The sequence below is a fragment of the Marmota flaviventris genome, chromosome 3 (genome assembly GCF_047511675.1).
Source record: "Marmota flaviventris isolate mMarFla1 chromosome 3, mMarFla1.hap1, whole genome shotgun sequence".
In the NCBI taxonomy this organism is placed as follows: domain Eukaryota; kingdom Metazoa; phylum Chordata; class Mammalia; order Rodentia; family Sciuridae; genus Marmota; species Marmota flaviventris.
In genome coordinates, this window is record NC_092500.1 from 46,214,845 (window position 1) to 46,236,319 (window position 21,475).

At 38.5% G+C, this 21,475-nt stretch overlaps 1 protein-coding gene across 3 annotated transcripts in view; it reads right to left on the reverse strand.

The window, feature by feature from the left end:
* The window catches only part of Lgr5 (leucine rich repeat containing G protein-coupled receptor 5), a 122,908-nt gene that overhangs the window by 23,308 nt on the left and 78,125 nt on the right, over positions 1-21,475 (reverse strand). For 2 of the 3 annotated variants that reach the window (XM_027923159.2, XM_027923100.2), the window contains exons 4-6: positions 18,753-18,824; positions 3,040-3,255; positions 794-865 (exon numbers count right to left, since the gene is read on the reverse strand). In XM_027923159.2, the coding sequence (XP_027778960.2) occupies positions 794-865; positions 3,040-3,255; positions 18,753-18,824 (360 nt within the window). The remainder of the gene's footprint in view (positions 1-793; positions 866-3,039; positions 3,256-18,752; positions 18,825-21,475) is intronic. The other variant, XM_027923212.2, reaches the window with a different exon arrangement.

A 21,475-nucleotide genomic window follows, 5' to 3' on the forward strand; every position in this document is an offset into this window, starting at 1 on the left:
GAAGTAGTATCTAGAGGTAAACATGAAGTTTAGATCAAAGAAGGAAGCAAGTCCCTGTTATGCTACTGACTACACATGTAATGTTGGTAAAATAATTTACCCTCATTAAATAGGATGCCATCCTAAGGTAGGATGAAATGGCTACGTGCATAGGATGTTTGTAAAAATTATTGGGATGACGTATGCCAACGGTTCAATGTGATAGTTGATTATAGATATAGTGAGATAAATGGTAACTATTACTACTTTGCAGTTCTTGGAATTGCTTTAACATGAATCCTGTTTCTTATTGAAATGCCTGTTCATCTTGGATTGGAAACTCAGGCATTCGCCTAGTCTATATCCACTCATCAGTAGGGAAGACCAAATTCCTGAATAGTGAGCCTGAGAGACAATACAGAATTGATCTTTGGAAGAGAATACACATTCCTAAGCAGACAGTCACTGCTCAGTAGAGAACACCTCATTTAACTTATAATTATTCTAATTAATTTATCACTCTCATTAGATTAAAATAAAATCTCACTTTTATTGTTTAGCTCTGCAGGGTGTGTGTGTGTGTGTGTGTGTGTGTGTGTGTGTGTGTGAGTGTATGTGTGTGTGAAACAGAGAGAGAGAGAGAGAGAGAGAGAGAGAGAGAGAGAGAGAGAGAGAAACTCTCCACTGTAGATATCTGTTTAAAGCTCAGGCAATTAACCAAACCAAACAGCAAGTTGGCTTCAAGGCTATTTTGATTCTTTCAGAATATTCATGAAAACACTGAAAAAAGGGAAACAAATAAAGGTCAACTCACAAAGTCTCTAGGCTGTGGAGCCCATCAAAGCATTTCTTTCCCAGGGAGTGGATTCTATTGTTATGGAGATGCCTGCAGGAGAACGTTATAGACAGTCAGGAAGGCACACTGCACATGGAAAATTTGGGCACATTTGGATTGCTTAAATCCAAAGAAACTTATGCCGAAGAATGCTCTAATTATGAGAAATGAACATTGTAAAAAAAAAAAAAAAGTCTACATGCCCCATTTGCTTATAAAGAATTTAAAAGACAATCACAGTTTTACTGTTTGGGTTTGAGATCTCATATAATAATATGAGCAACATGATCTATATTAGTAAGATCAGGTTTTTCAGTGTAGTTTTCATTATAGTTTGTTTACTATGGCTTTGAGCTAGAGAATGTGAAGCAGAGATACTGATCATCATTGACAAGTGGAGGACAAAGGGAAGGTCATAGGTGTATTAAGCACATCATATTGAAGCTGAAGGCTTCTAGTGGCTACATTCCCAGGGTTGGGCCACAGGTCAACAGGAAACCATGATTTCGGCCACAGGGAATGATTTTTCCGGCTGCCCAAGAAGATTAGTTTTCTTGACACAGTATTAATGTGCATAATTATCACCTTCGGCCCAATTGGGGTAAGTCAGGTCAGAGCCAATGAGAACAGCTGTGTATACAGCTGAAAACTGGACCAACTCCCAAAGGGATTTTGGAAAATGGGTTTAAGGGGGATAGGGTGAAAAAGAATAGCTGAATCTCTGTAAATCCATCCCCTCTAGTGGAGAAAAAAAAATTTAAAGCAGCTTCTGGTGGGTCAGTAGCATCACTTTTATATTTGGAATTCAGTATGAATATTTGTTAACATTCCCCCAATTTCTTTTTTTTAAACTAAGACCTTTATTCTAATAAGTAAGTTTTGGTTTTACAGGAGACCAATGCAACACTTGCTGAGGATCTTCTATGTGCGATAGATGAGGAAGGGGATTGAGGAGAAACTAAAAAGATGGGTAAGATGTTGACCAGCTCTCAAAGAATACACTAAGTGGAAGAGATGAACATGTAATCAAGTTGGTAACAAAGGTGGCAGGGGTGGGGTGTTGGTGGTGGTGGTTGGGGGTGGGGTGGTGGTGGTATTGTGGTTGGTGGTGGGGGATTGAAGGTCATGGTGAGTCAGTGGGCAGCATGGAGCAAAAGGAGATTGGTGCAGACCTTCCACAGAGGAAGTGTTAACACTCAAGAGTGTTGTGGTTTGGATCTTGAGTGTTCCCTGTGACATTCCTGGGAGATGGTGCAACCTTTAGGAGGTGGAACCTAGTGGAGGGAAGTTGGTAATTGGGGGAAGTGCCCTTGAAGGGAATATTGGGACCCAGTCCTCCCAGCTGGCATAAAGTGAGCAGCTTTGCCCCACCACACACTGCCTACTATGATGATCTGCCATCTTGCCACAAGTCCACCACAAAGCAACAGGACCAAATGGCCATGGATCAAAACCTCTGAAACCATGAGCCAAAATAAACTTTTCCTCCATTCAGTTGTTTGTCTCAAGTATTTTGTTACAGTGAGGGAAAGCTCACTAATACACTAAAGCCAATTGATTTCAGAGCCTTTTGAGCAGCAGTTGTTTTCCTGTCTCAATATTGATTGGCTACTCTATTATACATGAGGGGGATATTGCTTCATCCTTAAAGGAGACTGATTATTTTTCTAACATTACTTATTCAAGAATCATTTTGATATACTAAAGTAATGAAATCTAGACCTAACAGAAAAAAGCTGTACAAATGCATAACTTGCTGTCAGGTGACGGTTCTCCTTTCTCTTTCCTTGACTCAAGAAGTATTTAATAGATAGTATTAATATTACTGATACATATTATAAAATAATAAGGCATCTTTCAGTTTGACCTGAGCTCTCAACTATTATAAAAAACGAGGACTTTTAAACAAATAACTTTGGTTACTGTACTAACTGTATAGTGCTGTGATTTCTTGTTCAATATACAATGGGTTCCACTAAAGCAGAGGTCATAACTTATTATTTTTGCATGCCTAGCAGTATTTGGCACTTATCAGGTGCTTGATAAATGTTATTTAAGTCATTTACACAATTGGAACATTTGTTACTCATTTTGGGGAGAGGGGCAAGGAGTTGTCCTCCCATAAAATGTGTCCATTCAAGTTTTGAAGGACCAGCATTTTAAGGCCAAGGTCTAGAGTGAATTTAGAAACTATTAGAAGAGAGAGCAAAATCAATAAAACTTACAGAACTACCAAGCTGGAGAGGTTTCCAAAGGCATAGTCTGGTATGTGGTGTATTTTGTTCAGGGCCAAGGTCATGGCTTGCAATGCTGATAAACTTCTGAAAGCCTGGACAGGGATTTCTGTCAGGGCATTGTCATCTAGCCACAGGTGCCTCAGGGAATGCAGGCCACTGAAACAGCTGGGTGGCACGTAGCTGATGTGGTTGGCATCTAGACGCCTGTGGAAGAGAGTGAATGAGAATGGAAAAGAGAGCAAACACCACGCAGAAGCTGGACTTTGCACGAAATCCCTGCATGTACCCATCAACTAGAGTGAAACAGCTGAGATACTCAGGGTCCCTGACATCTGTACCATTTTCCTCAACTGATGGATTCTCCCTTTAGCTCACGAACCAGTGTTTCTTAGGAACCAGTGTTTCTTAGGCCTCCTGGCTCTAAAACTCCACGGTATTTCTTCCAGGCTTGTGGGTAACGTGGCCTCCCCAAGGTATACAGTTTCAGTATGATGATCTTCAGCTTTCCCCTCTGACTATAGGTGACAGACAGTCACATTCCCTTCTCTCTTCCACCCCAAGCCAAATGAATGCCTGTATATTCCTGGGCCATTTTGAACATATTCAACATATGAATCTACTAGTTTGTTTTTTAAGCTTGAGAAAATATTATTTCAGTATTTGACAGAATTCAGTAATTTTTAAAGGCTTTTAGGCCTGGATAAGGAGAGGCGGCCCTTCCCTTTCTCTTAGTGCTATGTTGAAGAGCCTAAAAACTCCTGGCTTTTCTGCTCATCCTAATCATTTGTCTTGGGTGATGTTGGTTTCTCTGACATTATAAACTAATAATAAAATTGACAGTTTTCCAGCTCTTGTTTCCTTTTTCCACACTCCAGTATTTTCTTTTTCTTTTTTTTTTTTTAAAGTGGGGAACTACATCTAAAAATAGGTCTGGATAATGAGCTGTTAGAACTTCAGAGCCAGCAGAGGGAGTGCAATACATTTATTTTACCCTGATCCAATATAAATTGTGGCTGTAATTAAAATGCCCTCACTTTTCTCATAGAATTGACAACACTCATGTAGTTTGAAATTTTCTTTGAGACACACGAACAATAGAATCAGCATCACTCAGCTATGCTTCCAATGACCCTCGCTCATTTTTCTTTTCAATCTGTTTTTAAGAATCACACGTTTGCATTTTCAAAGCTAGGATTAAAGAAAAAAAATAGGAAGAGTTGCATTTTAAGCAGTCCATGTATTAGGAAGGATTAGAAAATCACGAGAGGATTTTGAAAAATGTTTTCGGAAGCATTTAAGACTAAACAGATGCAGGAAGCACACCAGGATCACAAAATAATCTCCTGCAAACCAAATTTAAACAGTTTAGAAATAGAATTCTCTGTGGTAGTGAACTGATCTCTCTGGAAAATGGCTTCCTCACTTTTGGTCACATAATGTCATTTGAATTGTCCTCTCTGGTTCTTATGTCTACCAACTGAATGGAAAAAAGTGACACCTTAAAGGCCCTGGGCCAAGTTTTGGTTATAAATGAGATAAGGGCACTTGGAACGAATTTCAAGAGTTGGGTGTTGTCACCCACAGACACTTAAGTTTCCAACAGACTAACCATCATCATAGACAGCAAAAAGCTTCCCGACATCTCATGGTTCTGTTGACAAATGAAACTGGAAATTTTTAGGAAAACTCAACACCATCTCTCTTTGTTTCTCCAGCCACAACTTGCTCAGCCCATGTTCAAGTTAGGGAAGGAGGAGGTGATTGCTTTTGACTAGAGGAAAAGCACATATGCAAACTCTCCTTAACTACTGCAGGGACTAAAGACTAGGGACTTTATAGTACAGTCTGAGCCTCTGAGTTTCAGTTGACAATATTGTCTGATTATTGCCTGTTGATTGTACATTGAAACTATAAGTGGCTCCTAAAAGCCTTGAAAATGACCAATCTCACAGTTCAGTGTAGATGTTAGGGTATATTAATAGAAAAGGCATCGAGTCAGAGGCTTGTCTTGTAGATATTTTAAATGGCTACTGATGTGAAGTGGTCCTAGTATTAGTTCCCTATGCTAATAAGTGTATTTCTCTGGACAGCTATCTTTTATGAATCACTTTGTCTTCCTCAGAAAAAAGGATGGAATCTGACCTCCACACTATTATCTCATACAAATTGGCTGTTGGAAATAAAATAAGTCAGAGCAATTGTTCAGAGTCCTAACACTCCAAATACTAAGACCCCAGACCTAATAGTCCATAGCACAGACTTTCAGGCATCCTGAATGCAGCATTTCCACTACACAGTTTCTTCATTTAAGAAGCTCTCAATAGATAGTACTTAAAAATGAAGTGTTTCAGAACCTATGGCCACCTGGCCTCCATGGTTCCAACCTAATTTAGGGTGTTGTACACTGTTGACATTAAAAGCCATTATTTGATGTCATTTTCCCCTCCCAGTTTTTTTTTAAATATGCTTTTAGTCGTAGATGGACACAATACCTTTATTTTATTTATTTATTTTTATGTGGTGCTGAGGATCGATCCCAGTTTCCCAAACGTGCGAGGCAAGTGCACTGCCACTGAGCCACAACCCCAGCCCATCCCCTCCTAGTTTTATAATGGTATAATTGACAAATAAAAATGTATATACTTATGTACAATGTTATGTTTTGCTATATGTTTACATTGTAAAATGATTAAATCAAACTAATTAATATCCCTCCCATATTTTCCATTTTTTTTTGTGGTGGGAATATTTAGGGTCTAATTTGTTAGCAATTTTCAAGTACACAATGCAGTACTATTAATTATAATTACCATACTCTACAATGATTGCCAGAACTTATTCATGCTACGTGAGACTTGCTACTTTTGAAGCAACATCTCCCCGTTCTCCCTCTCAGCCCTGTAGACCCTTGGTAGCCACCATTCTAGTCTCTTCTTCTATGTCTCAATTAATCTTAACAGAATATCCCAAGTCTGAAATGGAGTATGGAATTAATTATCCAGCTATTGTACAGGTGGTTCTTACGGAACAAGGTTAAGACTGTGGGCAAAGCAGCTGGCAGGGCACAAGTTGTGCCTATTCAGTGAGTAAACAAAAGGCTTATATTGTGTCAGTCTGGTCTTTTTCAGGCAGCTGAACATTTTCTATTCATATGCTTGGAAAATGCAATATTTAAGCAGTGAAGTTTAAGATAAGCATCATTATACAGTACAAGAAAACACACACATATAAAATATGGCTCAATTATATACTTATTATCCATCAGAAGCAACAGAGTGACATTATACTTCCACTTTTTAAATGCTTCATTATTATTTCTATTTTGTGCAAGTCAAAAGGAGTGTGCGTGTGTGTGTGTGTGTGTGTGTGTGTGTGTGCGCGTGCAGGCAGCTTAATATCTGTGAATCAGTGCAGAGATTTGGGCATGGAAGTCCCAGGATCAAGTCATTATAGTAGCTGGGACCATGAATAAGTCAATAGACCACAGCTTTAGCATCTATAAAATGGGGATAACTTCTCTCTTTCTTACAGTGTTTCTTTCTGATTAAAGGAGACAATACAATAGGACTTATATAAAAGACTTATACAACTTAATTATTTTAAGTTATTATTATCTGAAGCTGGGTAAAAATTGTGTTTTTTGTCTTTGACCATAGGAAAAAAAGAAGTAAAGTCAATTTTTATTCAGACAAATGTTGACTAAAGTAAGTGCTAGATTGTCAGTGAATTTCAGGTCTGAGAAAAGCAGGCTGTTTCATTTCTCATAACAGAACTGGTCAAGAGGTGTCTGCAATTAGGTATAATAAATGACTCTTTTTTTTTCAGCCTTTAATGTTATTGTCATGTTGTGTACCCGTATTATTGTCACGTTGTATACCCGTCTAACATATACACACACATTCCCATTACACAATAGGGCAAAATGTTGTGGTTCTGATATGTTACTGACTATAACATCTATATTCTTAAGTCAAAGGAGAAGTGGCAACATGTGATGGTATGTTCTCAGAGAAAGTTCCTAGCAATGATCTTAACATTTATGCATTCATCAAAATGTGACAGGCAGCACAAAACCCACACTCCCATTAGTCAGAGCAAAGTAAAACATTGGAAAAACAGTGTGAGAGGCTTCACCTTCAATTCAGACAAATAAAACTTCTTAATTATTATCTTGAAAGACAATGTGAAAAGTGATCACTATATGGGAAATGGCACCCCATTTATATTGCTTAAGGAACCACAGTGAAATCATAAAACAAAATTTAGGCTACTTCCTATGTCATTTACAACCACCTCTGTAAGGGCATATGGTAAACTAGACTTAGAAGAATTAAGAATTATGGAATTAGAAGAATTAAGACACATTTAAGTCAAGACTCTGCTACTCATTCTTATGAGATTTTGGGACATATTGATCAATGTCTCTGGGTCAATTTTCATATCTATAAAGCAGAATCACATTGTGTCACAGAATTACTGTGAGAATTAAATGAGAAAACATACATGGACATTTTTTAAAACAAAGCATTCTACAAGTGATGGACTTTATAATTTAAGGAAAAATCTTCAGATTTTGGGGGTGGTACCACTTTTTTCCCACTCTAAAAAAGTTTTTTTTTTTATTCTTGTAGTTCAATTTTTTGCAATTTCATATTCTTTATCGGAGATTGTCATTTTTTCATTTTGTCATGTGAACTAGCAGAACTGTTGCTTCTCTCCTCATCAAATATCCCTTAATATGCATGTTCAGCAGCTACACTGCATGTTTTGTTGACTGTTATAGCAAGACTCCATCACAGAGAAAAAGACATGCTCATATTCTGTGTAGGCCAGCATAGGGACAATGGAGACCCCAAAGACTAAAATAGTGGGAGAGAAACATGACATCATCTGGTGCAAGAACAGAATTCTGATGAGTCTTTGTAAAGTTACTTAGAGGGCTACCACTGGTGAGAAATGGCTTTGTTATTACCTTTGGGCTTATGTTGAAATAACTCAGTTCTCTGCTGAAAGGATTTTGCTGCTCTGGCTGCTTGGCCAAGGGCACAGTCTCTCATGGGACTTGGGTTGCTTTTCCTCACCTCTGGGACCTGGCCCAGACAATCCAGTTTACCTTAGCAGGCTTTAAGAACTCCAAAGTTAAGTGCTTGGAGTCTGGATAATGTCAATCCCAGAAGGCTTCTGGGCTACCAGCCTATGAAAAATGTCCCACCCTATCCAAGAAATCTTCAGGGTCTGCCTAAGATGTTTCTCTGGAGTGGGGGTATCATACTGACTCCTGACCAGACACTCTAAGAATAGCTGTGTGGAAAGCTCATCATGATAGATAGCAATGGGCAGGAGGGACTAATAGAGGAACAAATGATCAAGGTAATTGCAGTGATCAAGGTGAGAAAGATGAATGCCTGGAAGTAATGTGGGAATGGAGAGGAAGGGCCTAATTTGAGGGATGTTGAATAAGTTGACTTGATAGAACTTGGTGACTCACCAGGTGTGACCAGAGACGGAGAAAAAAAAAGCTTTGTGACTTACGTTCTGGCCTGGGCAACTGGGAAGATGACGACTATGCAAGAGCAGGGATGAATACTACTCAGTATTATGTGCAATAAAAATAAAACAGTGAATTTTAGTTTTGTGCATGGCATTCTGGAATATCAATGTGTTTTATGTGGCAAAGAGCTGGAAGACAATGGCAAAAATTTAATCTTTTATGTGTAGGCAATGGCAAAAAAAAAAAGCTAATTTTTTTTCTGTTTAAAGTCTTTGTTCTTAAGATTTATACATAAGGGGTTAACTGTGAAAATTTCCTCTTTTAAAAGAAAGAGTATGCTTATCTGCTGCATACTTCTAAAGGAAACTTTTGATTTATAAATGGCATTTTTTTTTGTAGGGATTAAAGACTATGAGATCATTCTTGCTATTGTTCCAGAAAATGGTCCTTTATTTATCTTGTATATGACACCTTGCCCATGTATCACATAAACTTGTATCTTTGTTTGAGAATGTCTTTGATGAGCCATTAACCACAAAGAAGAAAGCGTTAGACAAAAGATAAGCCATTGATCTTGGCTAATTCTCTGCTGAGATGACTGTAATAATGTCAATTATTAACATGGATGACTGGGAGGAAAGAAAAAAGCCAAAAGTGTGAAGAATGTTGCAGCTGCATTACACAGACTATGGGGATTCTATGTAGCAAGCAGAATTAGAGAGCATGGCATTTTCATGACTGACCCTGCACTTTTATATTTAGTTGAGGATTTTTCCTTTGTAAGTTTTTTTGTTTTGTTTTGCTTTGTTTGGGGGCATTGGGGATTGAATTCATGGGCAATTTACCACTGAGCTACATCCTTGGTCCTTTTTAGTTTTTATTTTGAGATAGGATCTCACTAAGTTGCTTAGGACCACCCTAAATTGTTGAGGCTGGCTTTGAACTTGAAATACTCCTGTCTCAGTCTTCCAAGCCCTGGAATTGGTCCTTTGTAAGTTTTAAAGCTCTCTCATATAGTATATGCATTTTACATTTTGTAAGATCATCTTACCATCCTTGAAAAAAGTCATACATAGCTGGGGCACAGAGATTTAGTTCATTTATGTTTTGAAAAATGAAAGCATTCCCAATTATTATTTTACTTTTTAAATAACACGAAAAACATGTAGTTCCAAATCTATATATAAAACAATTTAACAAAGTGCATAAACTATGATGAAATTTCGCTGTTTTGAAGTTGTATTGCACTGGAATCAGTGCGTCATTAGACCTAAATCCTACAACAAGATCATCAGGATAGAAGTTCATCTATATGAACCCTTACAGATTGAATTAAAATTGATTTAAACGAATTCTTCACAATAATATCAGCATTACTTTTGTTGTGGTGATTACCATTTTTAAATATTTATGGAGTGACCCCAACATGGACTTTCACCTTTTAATGAATTTGCCATATATGGGAAACTTCCTGTATCCTAGGAAGATAATTTAGCAAATGGAATCATGTAAAGACCATGATTGCTTAGAGGGGATATTTCCACCTCAGTCTTGATTTTCACCATGTGAAACCTAATGTGTCCTCCAGGAAGCATTGCTTTAGACCTATTTTCCACCTTTCCGGTTTAGGGAAAGAAAGTCTTCAGGTTATTAAAGTGCAATAATTTAATGACTAGTTAGTAAGTTGTCTTCACTAGGAGCTGAATGAAAAGTGTCTAAGAGAATCAAACCCCTGTCTCTCTGAATTACCAAGGAGTGCAAGACTCATCTATCTATCTATCTATCTATCTATCTATCTATCTATCTATCTATCCATCCCTCCATATATATTTATACATTTTTTATTTTTGTGGTGCTGGGGATTAACCTCAGGGTCTCACACATACTGGAAAAGTGCTCCACCACTGAGTGACATCTCTAGCTCCAAAGAATATATTTTTAAGTCAAATCATATTAAATTGCTCAGTTTCTTAGTGGTCACCACTGTTGTGAATTTTTTTTTTTCAACAAGGAGATGATCTATAGCCAAAGTATTGTGAGCAGTGACTTCTTGCGTTTTGTTTTTCTCTGCAGAAAACAAAGATCCTCTTTTTTTGTCAGGGGCACCATTAGTCTCCCAAGTACCACTAGGGTTTGAAATTGAGGGTCAGTTTTTGAATCTTCTATTGCCTTCCAGCCAATCATTCACCAGCCCTCTCCATTCATCTTCATCTCTGAGACTCTCCACTTGGACTGTCTAGTTAAGTCTCTTATCTCTTCACACCTGCATTACTGCAACAGCCTCTGAGCTAGACTTTTTGGCTTTGATCTCTTATCTCTTCCATTAATCCTGTAGACTGCTGCCAGGTTAATCTCTGTTAAATTGCACTCCATGTCATTTCTCTGCTAGGAATCTATACTTCCATACTATCATTCCTTTCAAACCCAAACTTCCCATTCTGTTTTTGAAGCCTCTCTACCCACCTAAACCTGCCAGACTTTTCTCTTATTTCTTGGTCCACTCAATTCTCATTTTTAGTTCTTTCCCACAGTAATTCTGGACTCTGTATTCATAAACATCCCCCTTCCTGTCCAAATCCTATCAACCTTTTGAGACATAATATCATAGAATTTTTCCTGTATCCCTACTCTTAAAGCAGGGAGTCCTCAGCTGACACAATAGGAAAATGAATTCTGGTAGATACATGAACTCTAAAATCCCTTCAGGAATCACTGGGTTCAACTCTTAGTCCCAGAAAGGCATGTGGGAAAAGCCAGGGCACACAGAGTTTGGAGCCAGGGAGAGAGTAAATGCAGGTTAAATGCAGTAAAAGCTGGGGAGATAAGCGGATCCTCAGTACCACCTAAGAACACCACTTAGAGTTTGGGTCTTCAGTTCAAGCCGTACTTCTTAAGGGCTGTCTTTGTCCTGGGAACTCTACCTGGTGCTGGGGATCTAGCAAAAAACTCAGCAGGTACGGTCTGTGTCTCTATCATAGACAAATAAATCATGATGAAATATTAAGAGAAATGCATGGTTAGGGGACTTAACCAAAGTTTCAACTTTTCTGCTTTTTTAAGGTGCAGATCTGGATTTCAAATTTTGTGCCATCTCCATTTAGTTGTTCTTCTTCAAACACAAGGTTTGAAGTCCAAACTGATTATCTTCCTCTTCTACCTTCCTATCCCCATACTGTCCTCTACCAGTGTTTCTTATCCCAGGGACTGGCTACATTAAGCACATAGTTGAATAAACCCCAAACTTAGGAATCATCTTTGACACATCCTTCTACTTTATTCTTCAGAGCAAATTCATTAACAAACATTGGTAATTTCACATTCTAAATATTTTTCAAATCCATCTCCTATTCTCCATCACCACTGCCTCCATTCTGACAACTTTCTCTTTTCTCAACTAGATGCTTCAACAGGACAGACCCTGCTGAACGCCCTCCAGTGGATGTCCACCCTATAATATAGACTGAAATCCTTGACATCATATTCTGTTCCCAATGGGTCTCACAGGGCCTGGTCCTCACCTGCCTTCCAAGTTTCTTCTGGCACTTTTCTTCACCTTGAGCCTCTTGATTCTTGATGAATTTGTTCCCTGGTCCTTAATGTTAATAGCACCCCACCCCCATGAGTGGTTGCATACTAATTCCTTTGGTTGGGACTATTCTTTTCTCTTTGTCTTTGTCTAATCAACACTTACTTTGTAATGGTGGCAAGACACCTTTTCCTTTCTCACCTACAGTTTTCTCATCAGGAAAATAGAGATGACTTCTACCTCATAGGGATAGACAACCAACTGCATAGAGAAACACCTAAAAGACTGGTCCACATTTTGATACTGTTCCCTTTCCAATTTCGGTTTATTTATTTCCATTTTGCAGCATTACAACTATCTTTTTTTTGAATCTTCACAACACGTGTCTATACTTGTGTTCCTGTCAAGCTTTCCCTCCCTGTGTTTAGTGCCCATTCTTTCTCGCAGGTGATTCAAGATGTTAAGAAAAATGTGGTGGTGAATTGGGCAGATTTTGGGGTCTGACAGACCAGAGTTCTTGTCTGAAGCTTCTTTGTAGCTGAACTCCATTGCAAGCCACTTCACCTTGGGAAGATCAGCCACCCTCTTGGCTTTTTTGCTTCCCCATCACCAGGAAAGGGATAGTGTCAGTACTGACCTTGCGAGCCTGCTGAGGATGAAGTGGGATGTAAAAGTGCTTATAAAATGTTGGCTGCTTCATGACTTTGGGCATTTAATCAGTTCTGCATTCTGGTTCCATCTCTACAATATTCCCATTTTCTACTGCTCACCTGGTGTCTTCCCACAATTCATCACAGACCCCCATCTATCCCCAAACACAGCCCCACTCACAATATGCCTTCCCCAACTCTCATCCCTTTAGCACCCAATGAGTCCAATCTGCTTTCCAAGGTTAACCTTCATTTTCCCTTAGGAGGTTAAAAATATTTTTATTTTACTTCTTATTTCACAACTCCCACGTTCTCTTTATTTATCTGTCAGGCAGGATAGCCACGAAGGTAACTTATCATGGCTCTGGCAGATAATCTCAAGGAAGAATATTGCTTGCATGGCCTCTTACATAAACTATTCAATTTTTTCTCCATACATTACTTGCAGAACATGCTTTGATTTTAGCTTCTCTTCTTGTAAACATTGTGTAGAAAGGTCTTTCCCTTTGAAAATAATATGTCCCTTATGTCTAAATTGAGGGGGCAGGGAATTCATGGGGTGCTGATTTGTGTATGATTCTGGAAAATGAATTCTTAGTGCAGCAACCAAACTTCATAGACTCTAGAACTTCTGAGTATATCTCCCTCCCAACATGCTATACTTAATATACTGGCATTTGTGTGTGTGTGTGTGTGTGTGTGTGTGTGTGTGTGTGTAAACAAAACAAACTAGTAGCACAGTATATTTGTGTTGTTTAGGCTTGTGACCTCTCTTTCTGGAGACTTATAGTGGAAGTAATGTCACCAATAGTAAAATCACTGTTTTTTTATTTTTATTTTTTAGCCACTTTGATTTTTTTAAGCCTCTTGGTTATCTCACCATTCTTTGCTTACACTTGTCCTCTGTTATTTCTGCTATACCCTGGGCTTGACACTCAATAGGGTCCTGATAGTAACAGAAGAAAACTAAAACTGCTGCTGTTCTAGGCTTGCCTTATTTTCTGCTCAATACTGTGAGCCCCACCACTTCCTCCTCACCCTTTCCTTTTGCTTACTCTCTCTCTCTCTCTCTCTCTCTCTTTGATTATTAGCAAAAACTTCCAAAGAAGAGTCTGGATGAAGTTACTGACATTTCACAGGGTGCAAGGGTAGACTCTGTCACCTTGAAGATGATACTATAAGATGCAGGTAGTTAGGTGTGGTGGTGCACACCTGTAATCCCAGTGACTTGGGAGGATAGGGCAGGAGGGTTTCAAGTTCAAAGCTTTATAGCAACACCCTGTTTCAAAATAAAAAGGGCCAGGGAAATGCCTCAGTAGTAAAGCATTCCTGGGTTCAATCCCTGGTAACTAAAAAAAAAAAAAGGCATGGGTAGATCATGCTTCAGGCAGTTTAAAATATAATCTTGTATTCTGAAGGTGACTATTAGCTAATTGGAAAATAGAGACACTAATAAAGATATGTTTAATTCTCCCTCACTTTCTATTTACCAACCCAGTATCTCTGTGATTGTGCATATTCTGCAATTAGCTTTGCTAGTGCAGACTTGGAATGAAAATCAAGGTCTTAAACAATACTTTGGTTAATTGGACAAACATGCACGTGTAATTCTCTTTGGTCATCTTGAACTTCACAAATGCAGTGAGATGCTTGAAATGCATTGATGATCATCACAAATCAGGCAATGATTTTTCACAGATCTATTTTTTTAACTATGAAAACAAAGGTAAGAGGGTACTGGAGGGTTAAGTTTTGAGTCCCCATCAAATCACTGTAATCTGACCCTAGTTCACAAATGTCTACAATGCCAAAAGTTTCTTGGTGAAACACAACTCACTGTAAATTCTGATTACATTTCCTATTCCCTTCCAAAAAAACAGAAAGGAAATTAGGTTATATTTGATTACATTACAAAAAATCTAGTCAGTGTCTGGGCAGTCATTGCCATGTCAGAAGCCAAATGTACACATTGTACAGGGGTAGGATCTGGGCTGCTGGGCTGCTGGGCTCTGGCACACGGGCCTGTGTCCTGATTTTTTAGTAGATCAATTTGTAAGCATCAGGAGATAGTTAAATGCCAATGTACCTATGTGTTTTCATTATGAACAAAAATTTTTTGTTTATGTGAAATAAATGGAAAATTACATCCCTTGAAACTTGAGTACACTTACAGCATTGTTACCAATTACAATATATTAGGTTTCTTAAACTTCATTCAATGACGCCAAGTCTATATGGGTGGAGCAAAGAATACAAATGATCTACTTCAGTAATTCTCAATCATTTTTGGTTTGTAGTCCACTTAGTGTAGTAGAACAGTAGACATTTTAATTTCTCAAATGAATTTTGCATAAAAATCATCTAAGATTTTGTTCAAATGAAGATTCTTGCTAAGATTGAGCTGGTCCATGAACCACATTTAAACAGCAGGAAGAATAGACCATGTGGCCTCTTTATCTGTCCTATGTTGTTCAGTTTAATTAATAGGCAAATGTGAGCTGTTTACAATAAACATAAACAAGGCAATGCCTGATTTTTATATTCTATTATTAGCTCATATTGCAATGTGAAGTATGAATTTTGTTATTATTTCAGATTTGAAAAGAAGTCAGAAGATTTGTTTGCAGATGATTGGATAAAATGCTTCAGGACATCTTATTTCCTAATCTTCACTTTAAGAAACTCATAACTATATAATTAAGTCAGTTAGAAAGATGCTGCTGGGTGTGGTGATGCATGCCTATAATCCCAGTGGCTTGGGAGGCTGAGGCAGGAGGATCTCGAGTTCAAACCTAGCTTCAGCAATTTAGCAAGGCGCTAAGCAACTCAACCCTGTCTTTAAACAAAGTATAAAAAAGGGCTGTGGGAGCTGGGGTTGTGGCTCAGTGGTAGAGCATTTTCCTAGCCTGCATGAGGCACTGGGTTCAATCCTCAGCACCACATATAAAAAATTACATAAAGGTCCATCAACAACTAAAAATAATAATAATTTTAAAAGAGCTGGGGATGTGGCTTAGTGGTTGAGCGCCCCTGGTTTAAATCCTCAGTATCAACAACAGAAAACATTGATGCTGGTGCATGCCTATAATCCCAGTTACTGGGGAGACTGAAGAAGGAGGATCAAAAGTTGAAAGCCAGCCTCAGCAGCTTGGCAAGACTCTGTCTCAAAATAAGAATAAAAGAGGTTAGGGATGTATCTCAGTGGTGGCGTGCCCCTGGGTTCAATTCTAGTACTGCACAAAAGAAAAGAAAGAAAAAAAAAAAGCTGGCTTCAGTGGCACATGCCTATAATCCCAGTGGTTTGGGAGGCTAAGGCAGGAGGGTCGTGAGTTCAAAGCCAGCTTCAGTAACTTGGTGAGGCCCTGATTAACTTGATAAGGTCTGTCTCAAAATAAAATATATAAAAAAGCCTGGGGATATGGCTCAGTGGTTCAATGTTTGTTTTACAAAAACATAATAAAAAAAAGAAAAATGGCTGATTTTTGGGTCTATTCTCAGAAATTCTGATTTTAATTGTTATAGGTTGTGGCCTAGGCTTTTGAACTCTCTAGATGATTATTTGAAGCTGACGTTGAGAATCATCACTGGAGAAATTACAAGGCTAGCCATGCATAATAAGAGTGATGAGCACCTAGGCCCTGTTGAGTGTGGAGTGCTTGTGAGGGTGCAAATGTATAATATTTAAAAAAAGATAAATAAATAAAGTAGGGGAAAAAGAATGAATTCATGAAAGTGGAAAAAAAGAGGAGCCCTGTTAATAAAAAGGCAAAGTGGTAATCTACTGGTGGGCTCTAGTCCAAGAAGAGAAGATTCACTTAATGGAGGCTTCTGGATTAGCACAGAGGCTAAAGTATAGCCAGGACATGAATGAAGAATGGTCAAGGGATGCCTGTTTATAATGATCATTAAGCTAAAAAACAATAATTTTATATTTCATTATGTTGGAACTGCTTTAAGGAAGCAGGAGAATTATAATTTAAACCTGGGATAACAGAATGACTTTAAAGGGGCTGGCTCAAACCTCCAAACTGGCTTGATGTGTGCCCAGGACACAGGGCTCACCTCCAGCTGGTACAATACAGTCTGCAGGGCTGGTAGTTAAACCAAAGTGTAGGATTTTTTTTTTTTTTTTTTTTTTTTTGTACCAGGGATTGAACCCAGGGCTGCTAACCACTCAGCTATATCCCTAGCCCTTTTTAATATTTTATTTAGAAAAAGGGTCTCACTAAATCACTTAGTGCCTCACTAAGTTGCTTTGAACTCGTGATCCTCCTGCCTCAGCCTCCCAATCTGATGGGATTATAGGCGTGCACCAGTGCACCCATCTGTAGAATGCTTTTTGACAAATCTTAATGCTTGTATGAAAGCATCACAAAAAATATCAGTAAGAAAAAATGGCACATCACCTTATCTTGCCAACACCTCCTGCCTTGCACTGTTTGTACTCTGTGCAAGGGGATCCTGAAGAACATGACACAACCCAGTGAGGCCACCCAGCAGTAACTGGGGGCTGAGTGTCTGTCTAGATCCTTCAGTTTAAATGTGCAAAGTGTCATTCTAGAAAATCAGCCCTTGATCTTTCATAGAGCGCACATATTTATATTTATTTAAAAGGTTCCAGGATATAATTCTTTGGGTGAACCAGAAACCCAAAGCAAGAGACACCTGGTGAATAGTCAATATCTGGACTGCAAGAAACTAAATCTGAATACCTTTATCAGAGAGGCTCCACCCAGTTCAAGTGAACAAAAGATTCATGGTTTTCTCTTTCTCAAAGAGTTCACTTTTATTTGTGATCTTCTTTCAGCTGATAGGGGCTTTTGGTTACAAACTCTTATCCTTCTATCTACTGTCTGCCTCGCAGCTGTTTCAAGCTCCTATTGGCCACTGCCATTATCTGCACTTCAGTTTAGCCACAAGATCCCAGAGCCCTTACACAGATAACCCAACTGGAGACTGTTTTGCTTCTCCTTTCCTTTAGGTAAAACCCTGTGCAACAAAAGAGAAGTGATACTGTCCTGTCACTAAGGGGCTCCTGAAAAGGCAACAGTACCATCCCGTGCCACAAAGGGGCCCTTGTGGACCTGTTTATCTATAGGCTGCTGAAAACCTAGGAAGTCACTTTGTTTGACTGGATTAAAAAGCTTAAAATGATCTCAAGCACAGATTTTCTTTCATTAAAAAAAAACATCAAAGGATGAAAGTATTATCTCCAAATCTCACATGTCCCCTTCTCTTGTGTCACCTCAGTAAAAGGCATTAAGCAAACTATATGTAGGGTTTAATTAAGGAATTCTTTATAAAAACTTTAAACTACAGTTTGCAATATTCATTTACCTCTTTTTAATGCATTTATCTCACACAGCATTCAAGAGCAGACAGCAGTATTTTGTTTGACAAATGAGGACCTCCAGTATAAGTAAAATCAGAGCATACATTACACATGTGTATATCAGAAATCATGCAATATATTGTAAACAATTACACATTCTGATGAGAGGAAGATTTTCTGACAAAATAGTTGTGGCATAGACTTGCCAAGTAATCACTGAAACAACTGATCACAACCCAGGTTCCAAAATGTCTCCCTGGCAAGAATATTCCTTTTGTGAATAACTTAATTTTATTTATTCAGTGGTTTGAACTTGGCATGTGGGGGTGGGGGTGGGAGGGAAAGTCCTGAAGCAAAAAGTGTGGATTCAGAGTTGGGGACACCAACGCTGCTACAGAGCATATTTGTATGTCTGTGTGTTCATGTGGTGTGTGAAGGTATGTATCGTGGGATTCTTTGTGAACATGTTTGTATGTCTGTGGGAAGTTATGGGGATGCTTTGGCAGTAGAGGAACTTTAGGATACACCCATAGATCTTAGTGTTTAGTGAGCATGTGAACAATTGTTGCTCTGATGGACTCTCACTCACAATTTTCTTAGATCTGACCATTAACTAGGGAACAAAGTAAAATTGTCAACTGTAGATGTCAATGCTCCTTCCCAAACCGATCTTGAACATTTTGCAATTGCAGTTATACGTACAGGGATTGGAGGCTTCGCAAATTCTGCAGAGCTTCCGTGGGCACCTGTCTTAGCTGATTGTTCTGCAGCATACTGTATATAAAACAAATAAAGAAAAATATTAAAGAAAGTTAATAATTAACATAATTGACCATAAGAGTGCTGTGCATTGTTTCAGGTGTCAGAAAAACAGCAGCACATCAGACAAATTCTATACTCTTTGGGAGCTTAAATTCCCATGGGGAGTGTGGATAATTAAAAGTAAACAAATGAACTGGGCGTGGTGGTGCACACCTGCAATCCCAGCAACAGGAGAGGTTGAGGTAGGAGGATGACAAGTTCGGGGTCAGCCTGGGCAAATGAGTGAGTTTAAAAATATAAAAAGGACTTAGGATGTGGCTCAGTGGCTAATAGGACCTGGGTTCAATCCCCAGGGCCAAAATAAATAAATAAAAATAAATAAAATTACACAAATGAATATATAACGTGAGATAAGAGGAAGTTCTTTAAATAGAAAGTAAAACATGGATTTAGGATAGATGGTAATGGGGTAAGATTTTTATTTGAAAGATAGTTTAAGAAAGGTATTTCTGAAGAGAGAATATATGAGTAGAGACCAGAGTGGAGTCGGGAGCACATCACGTGAACATCTGGAGAGAGTTACTGAGCAAGAGGGAAGCACCCTGCAGAGGTCCTGAGGCCAGAGCTTGCTTCACTTTAAGGGACTAGCAAAGGATCAATCCTGACTGAGGAGGGATGAGTGAAGGCATGAGGGTGGGAGAAAGAAACTGAGACCATCTCATGGAGGACCTTCAGGCCATGCATGATAAGATTTTATTTTAAGAGACCTGGTTGGAGGGTTTAATTAGGGAAGTGATGTGATCTGATTTGTTTTTTCTTTAAAAATTTTTTTTAAACACTTTTTAAATTGTTGATAGATCTTTATTTTATTTATTTATATGCAGTGCTGAGAATTGAACCCAGTGCCTCACACATGCCAGGCAAGTGCGCTACCGATGAGCCCCAGCCCCAGCCCCTGATTTGTGTTTTTAAAAGATCACTATGGGGGTTGCATAGACAAAAGAAAATGCAAACAAGAGTAGGAGACTACTTAAAGAACATCTTCCTTCTTGTGCATGGCCACATTTTGGTATAAACTGAATTCTTTTTGTGAAGTATTTGTGCCTTTGCTTTCCAAGGTTGAACAGATTTTTTTTTTTTTTTCCAGAACATGGAGACTACCATATGGAAACACCTGGCAACAATGAAATAAAAATACATCATTGCTAGTGGGAAAATAGCATGGAAAAAATCCCATTAGATTCCTTGTATTTTGCTACCTTTTTCATAAATGTTTATAACATAATAATCTTGCAGCACATTTTTTTTTTCTTCAACATTTCATGGTCCATGTAAGCCTGAGGCAGAAGACTATTTTGGGAAAGCAGAAACTTTAAAGAAATATTTCAACTTATTAGGTCAGAAACTTATATTTGGATTTCAAAAACAATTTGCCTGGTCTCTCACCTCTACAATTGAAAGTTTATTTTCATGAAATGACTGACTGGGAGTCAACCCCAGGTATGTCTAACTCCGAAGCTTGATGTATTTCCCACTGCATTCTCTTGAGGAGTACTTGCTGGATGCACAATCTCAGGCCTATGGTGTATAGAATGGTTAAGTGCATGGGTTCCACCTTACTTTCTCTTTCTTACCATCAGCCCCATCACCTCAGGGAAATCATCCAATCTCTCCATGCCTCAGTGACCGGGGGAGAGACCCACCTAACATGTTTACTGTGAAGATTCAAGGAACCATAGTACATAGAACAATATCTGCTGCATGATAAGCATTCAATAAAGGCTGGCAATTTTTTATATACTTTAATAAACCTTTCCTTAAAATGAATGACATAGTGGGATTGTACTGGATGTGACAATTTAATCAGGTCAGACAAAAATAAAACTATTATAGTGGCTCTCAAACCCTAGGGTTCACTCACTAGAAGTCTTGTTAAAACAGATTGCTGGGCCCCACCCCCACAATTCCTGGTTAGGTGGTCTAGGTAGGGGTCAGAGAATTTGAAATTCTAACAAGCTCCCATGCATCAAAGGACTCAATATGGAGGAGTCAAGGTTTTGAAAGGGTACCCAAGTGTCGGGCAGTAATGCTTTCTTTTTGAGCCAGTCATCTTTCTGCCCTTAGCAAAAGGAGGGGGGAATCCCCAAGCCCCACTAACCTAACTTTTCTCCTTGGAAATTTCTGGTACTGCTGAGCAGGACACCACACTGATAACCACCTGTGCTATGCTATTTCTAATAGAATACTTCACCTGAACTTGAGGCTATACTGGGCTTGGAGATATGCCCTACGTTTTGAGTCTTGGGCTATTAAATCCATTTAACCCCTCTGACCTTAGTCTGTATAATGTGAATGATATCTTCTAATCGAAAAGGTGTTTGAGGATTAAAATATGAAAGAATTTATAAAACTACTTATAAAACTTTCATATATACAAATATTTGCTCATGTACTCATAAGACAGGAAACATAGGAGATCATAAAATTTATGCTTTTCTTACTATGCCTGAGATTCTGTTTTCTAAGGAACACAATTGTTATTTATGTTCTACTAAACTCATTTCGTTATGTTAAACTTGGATTCAGCTAAAATTTCTTAAATCAATAGTTTCAAATATATTGGTTCATTAAGAATAAAGCCGAAATTTAGGGAGAGATCATAC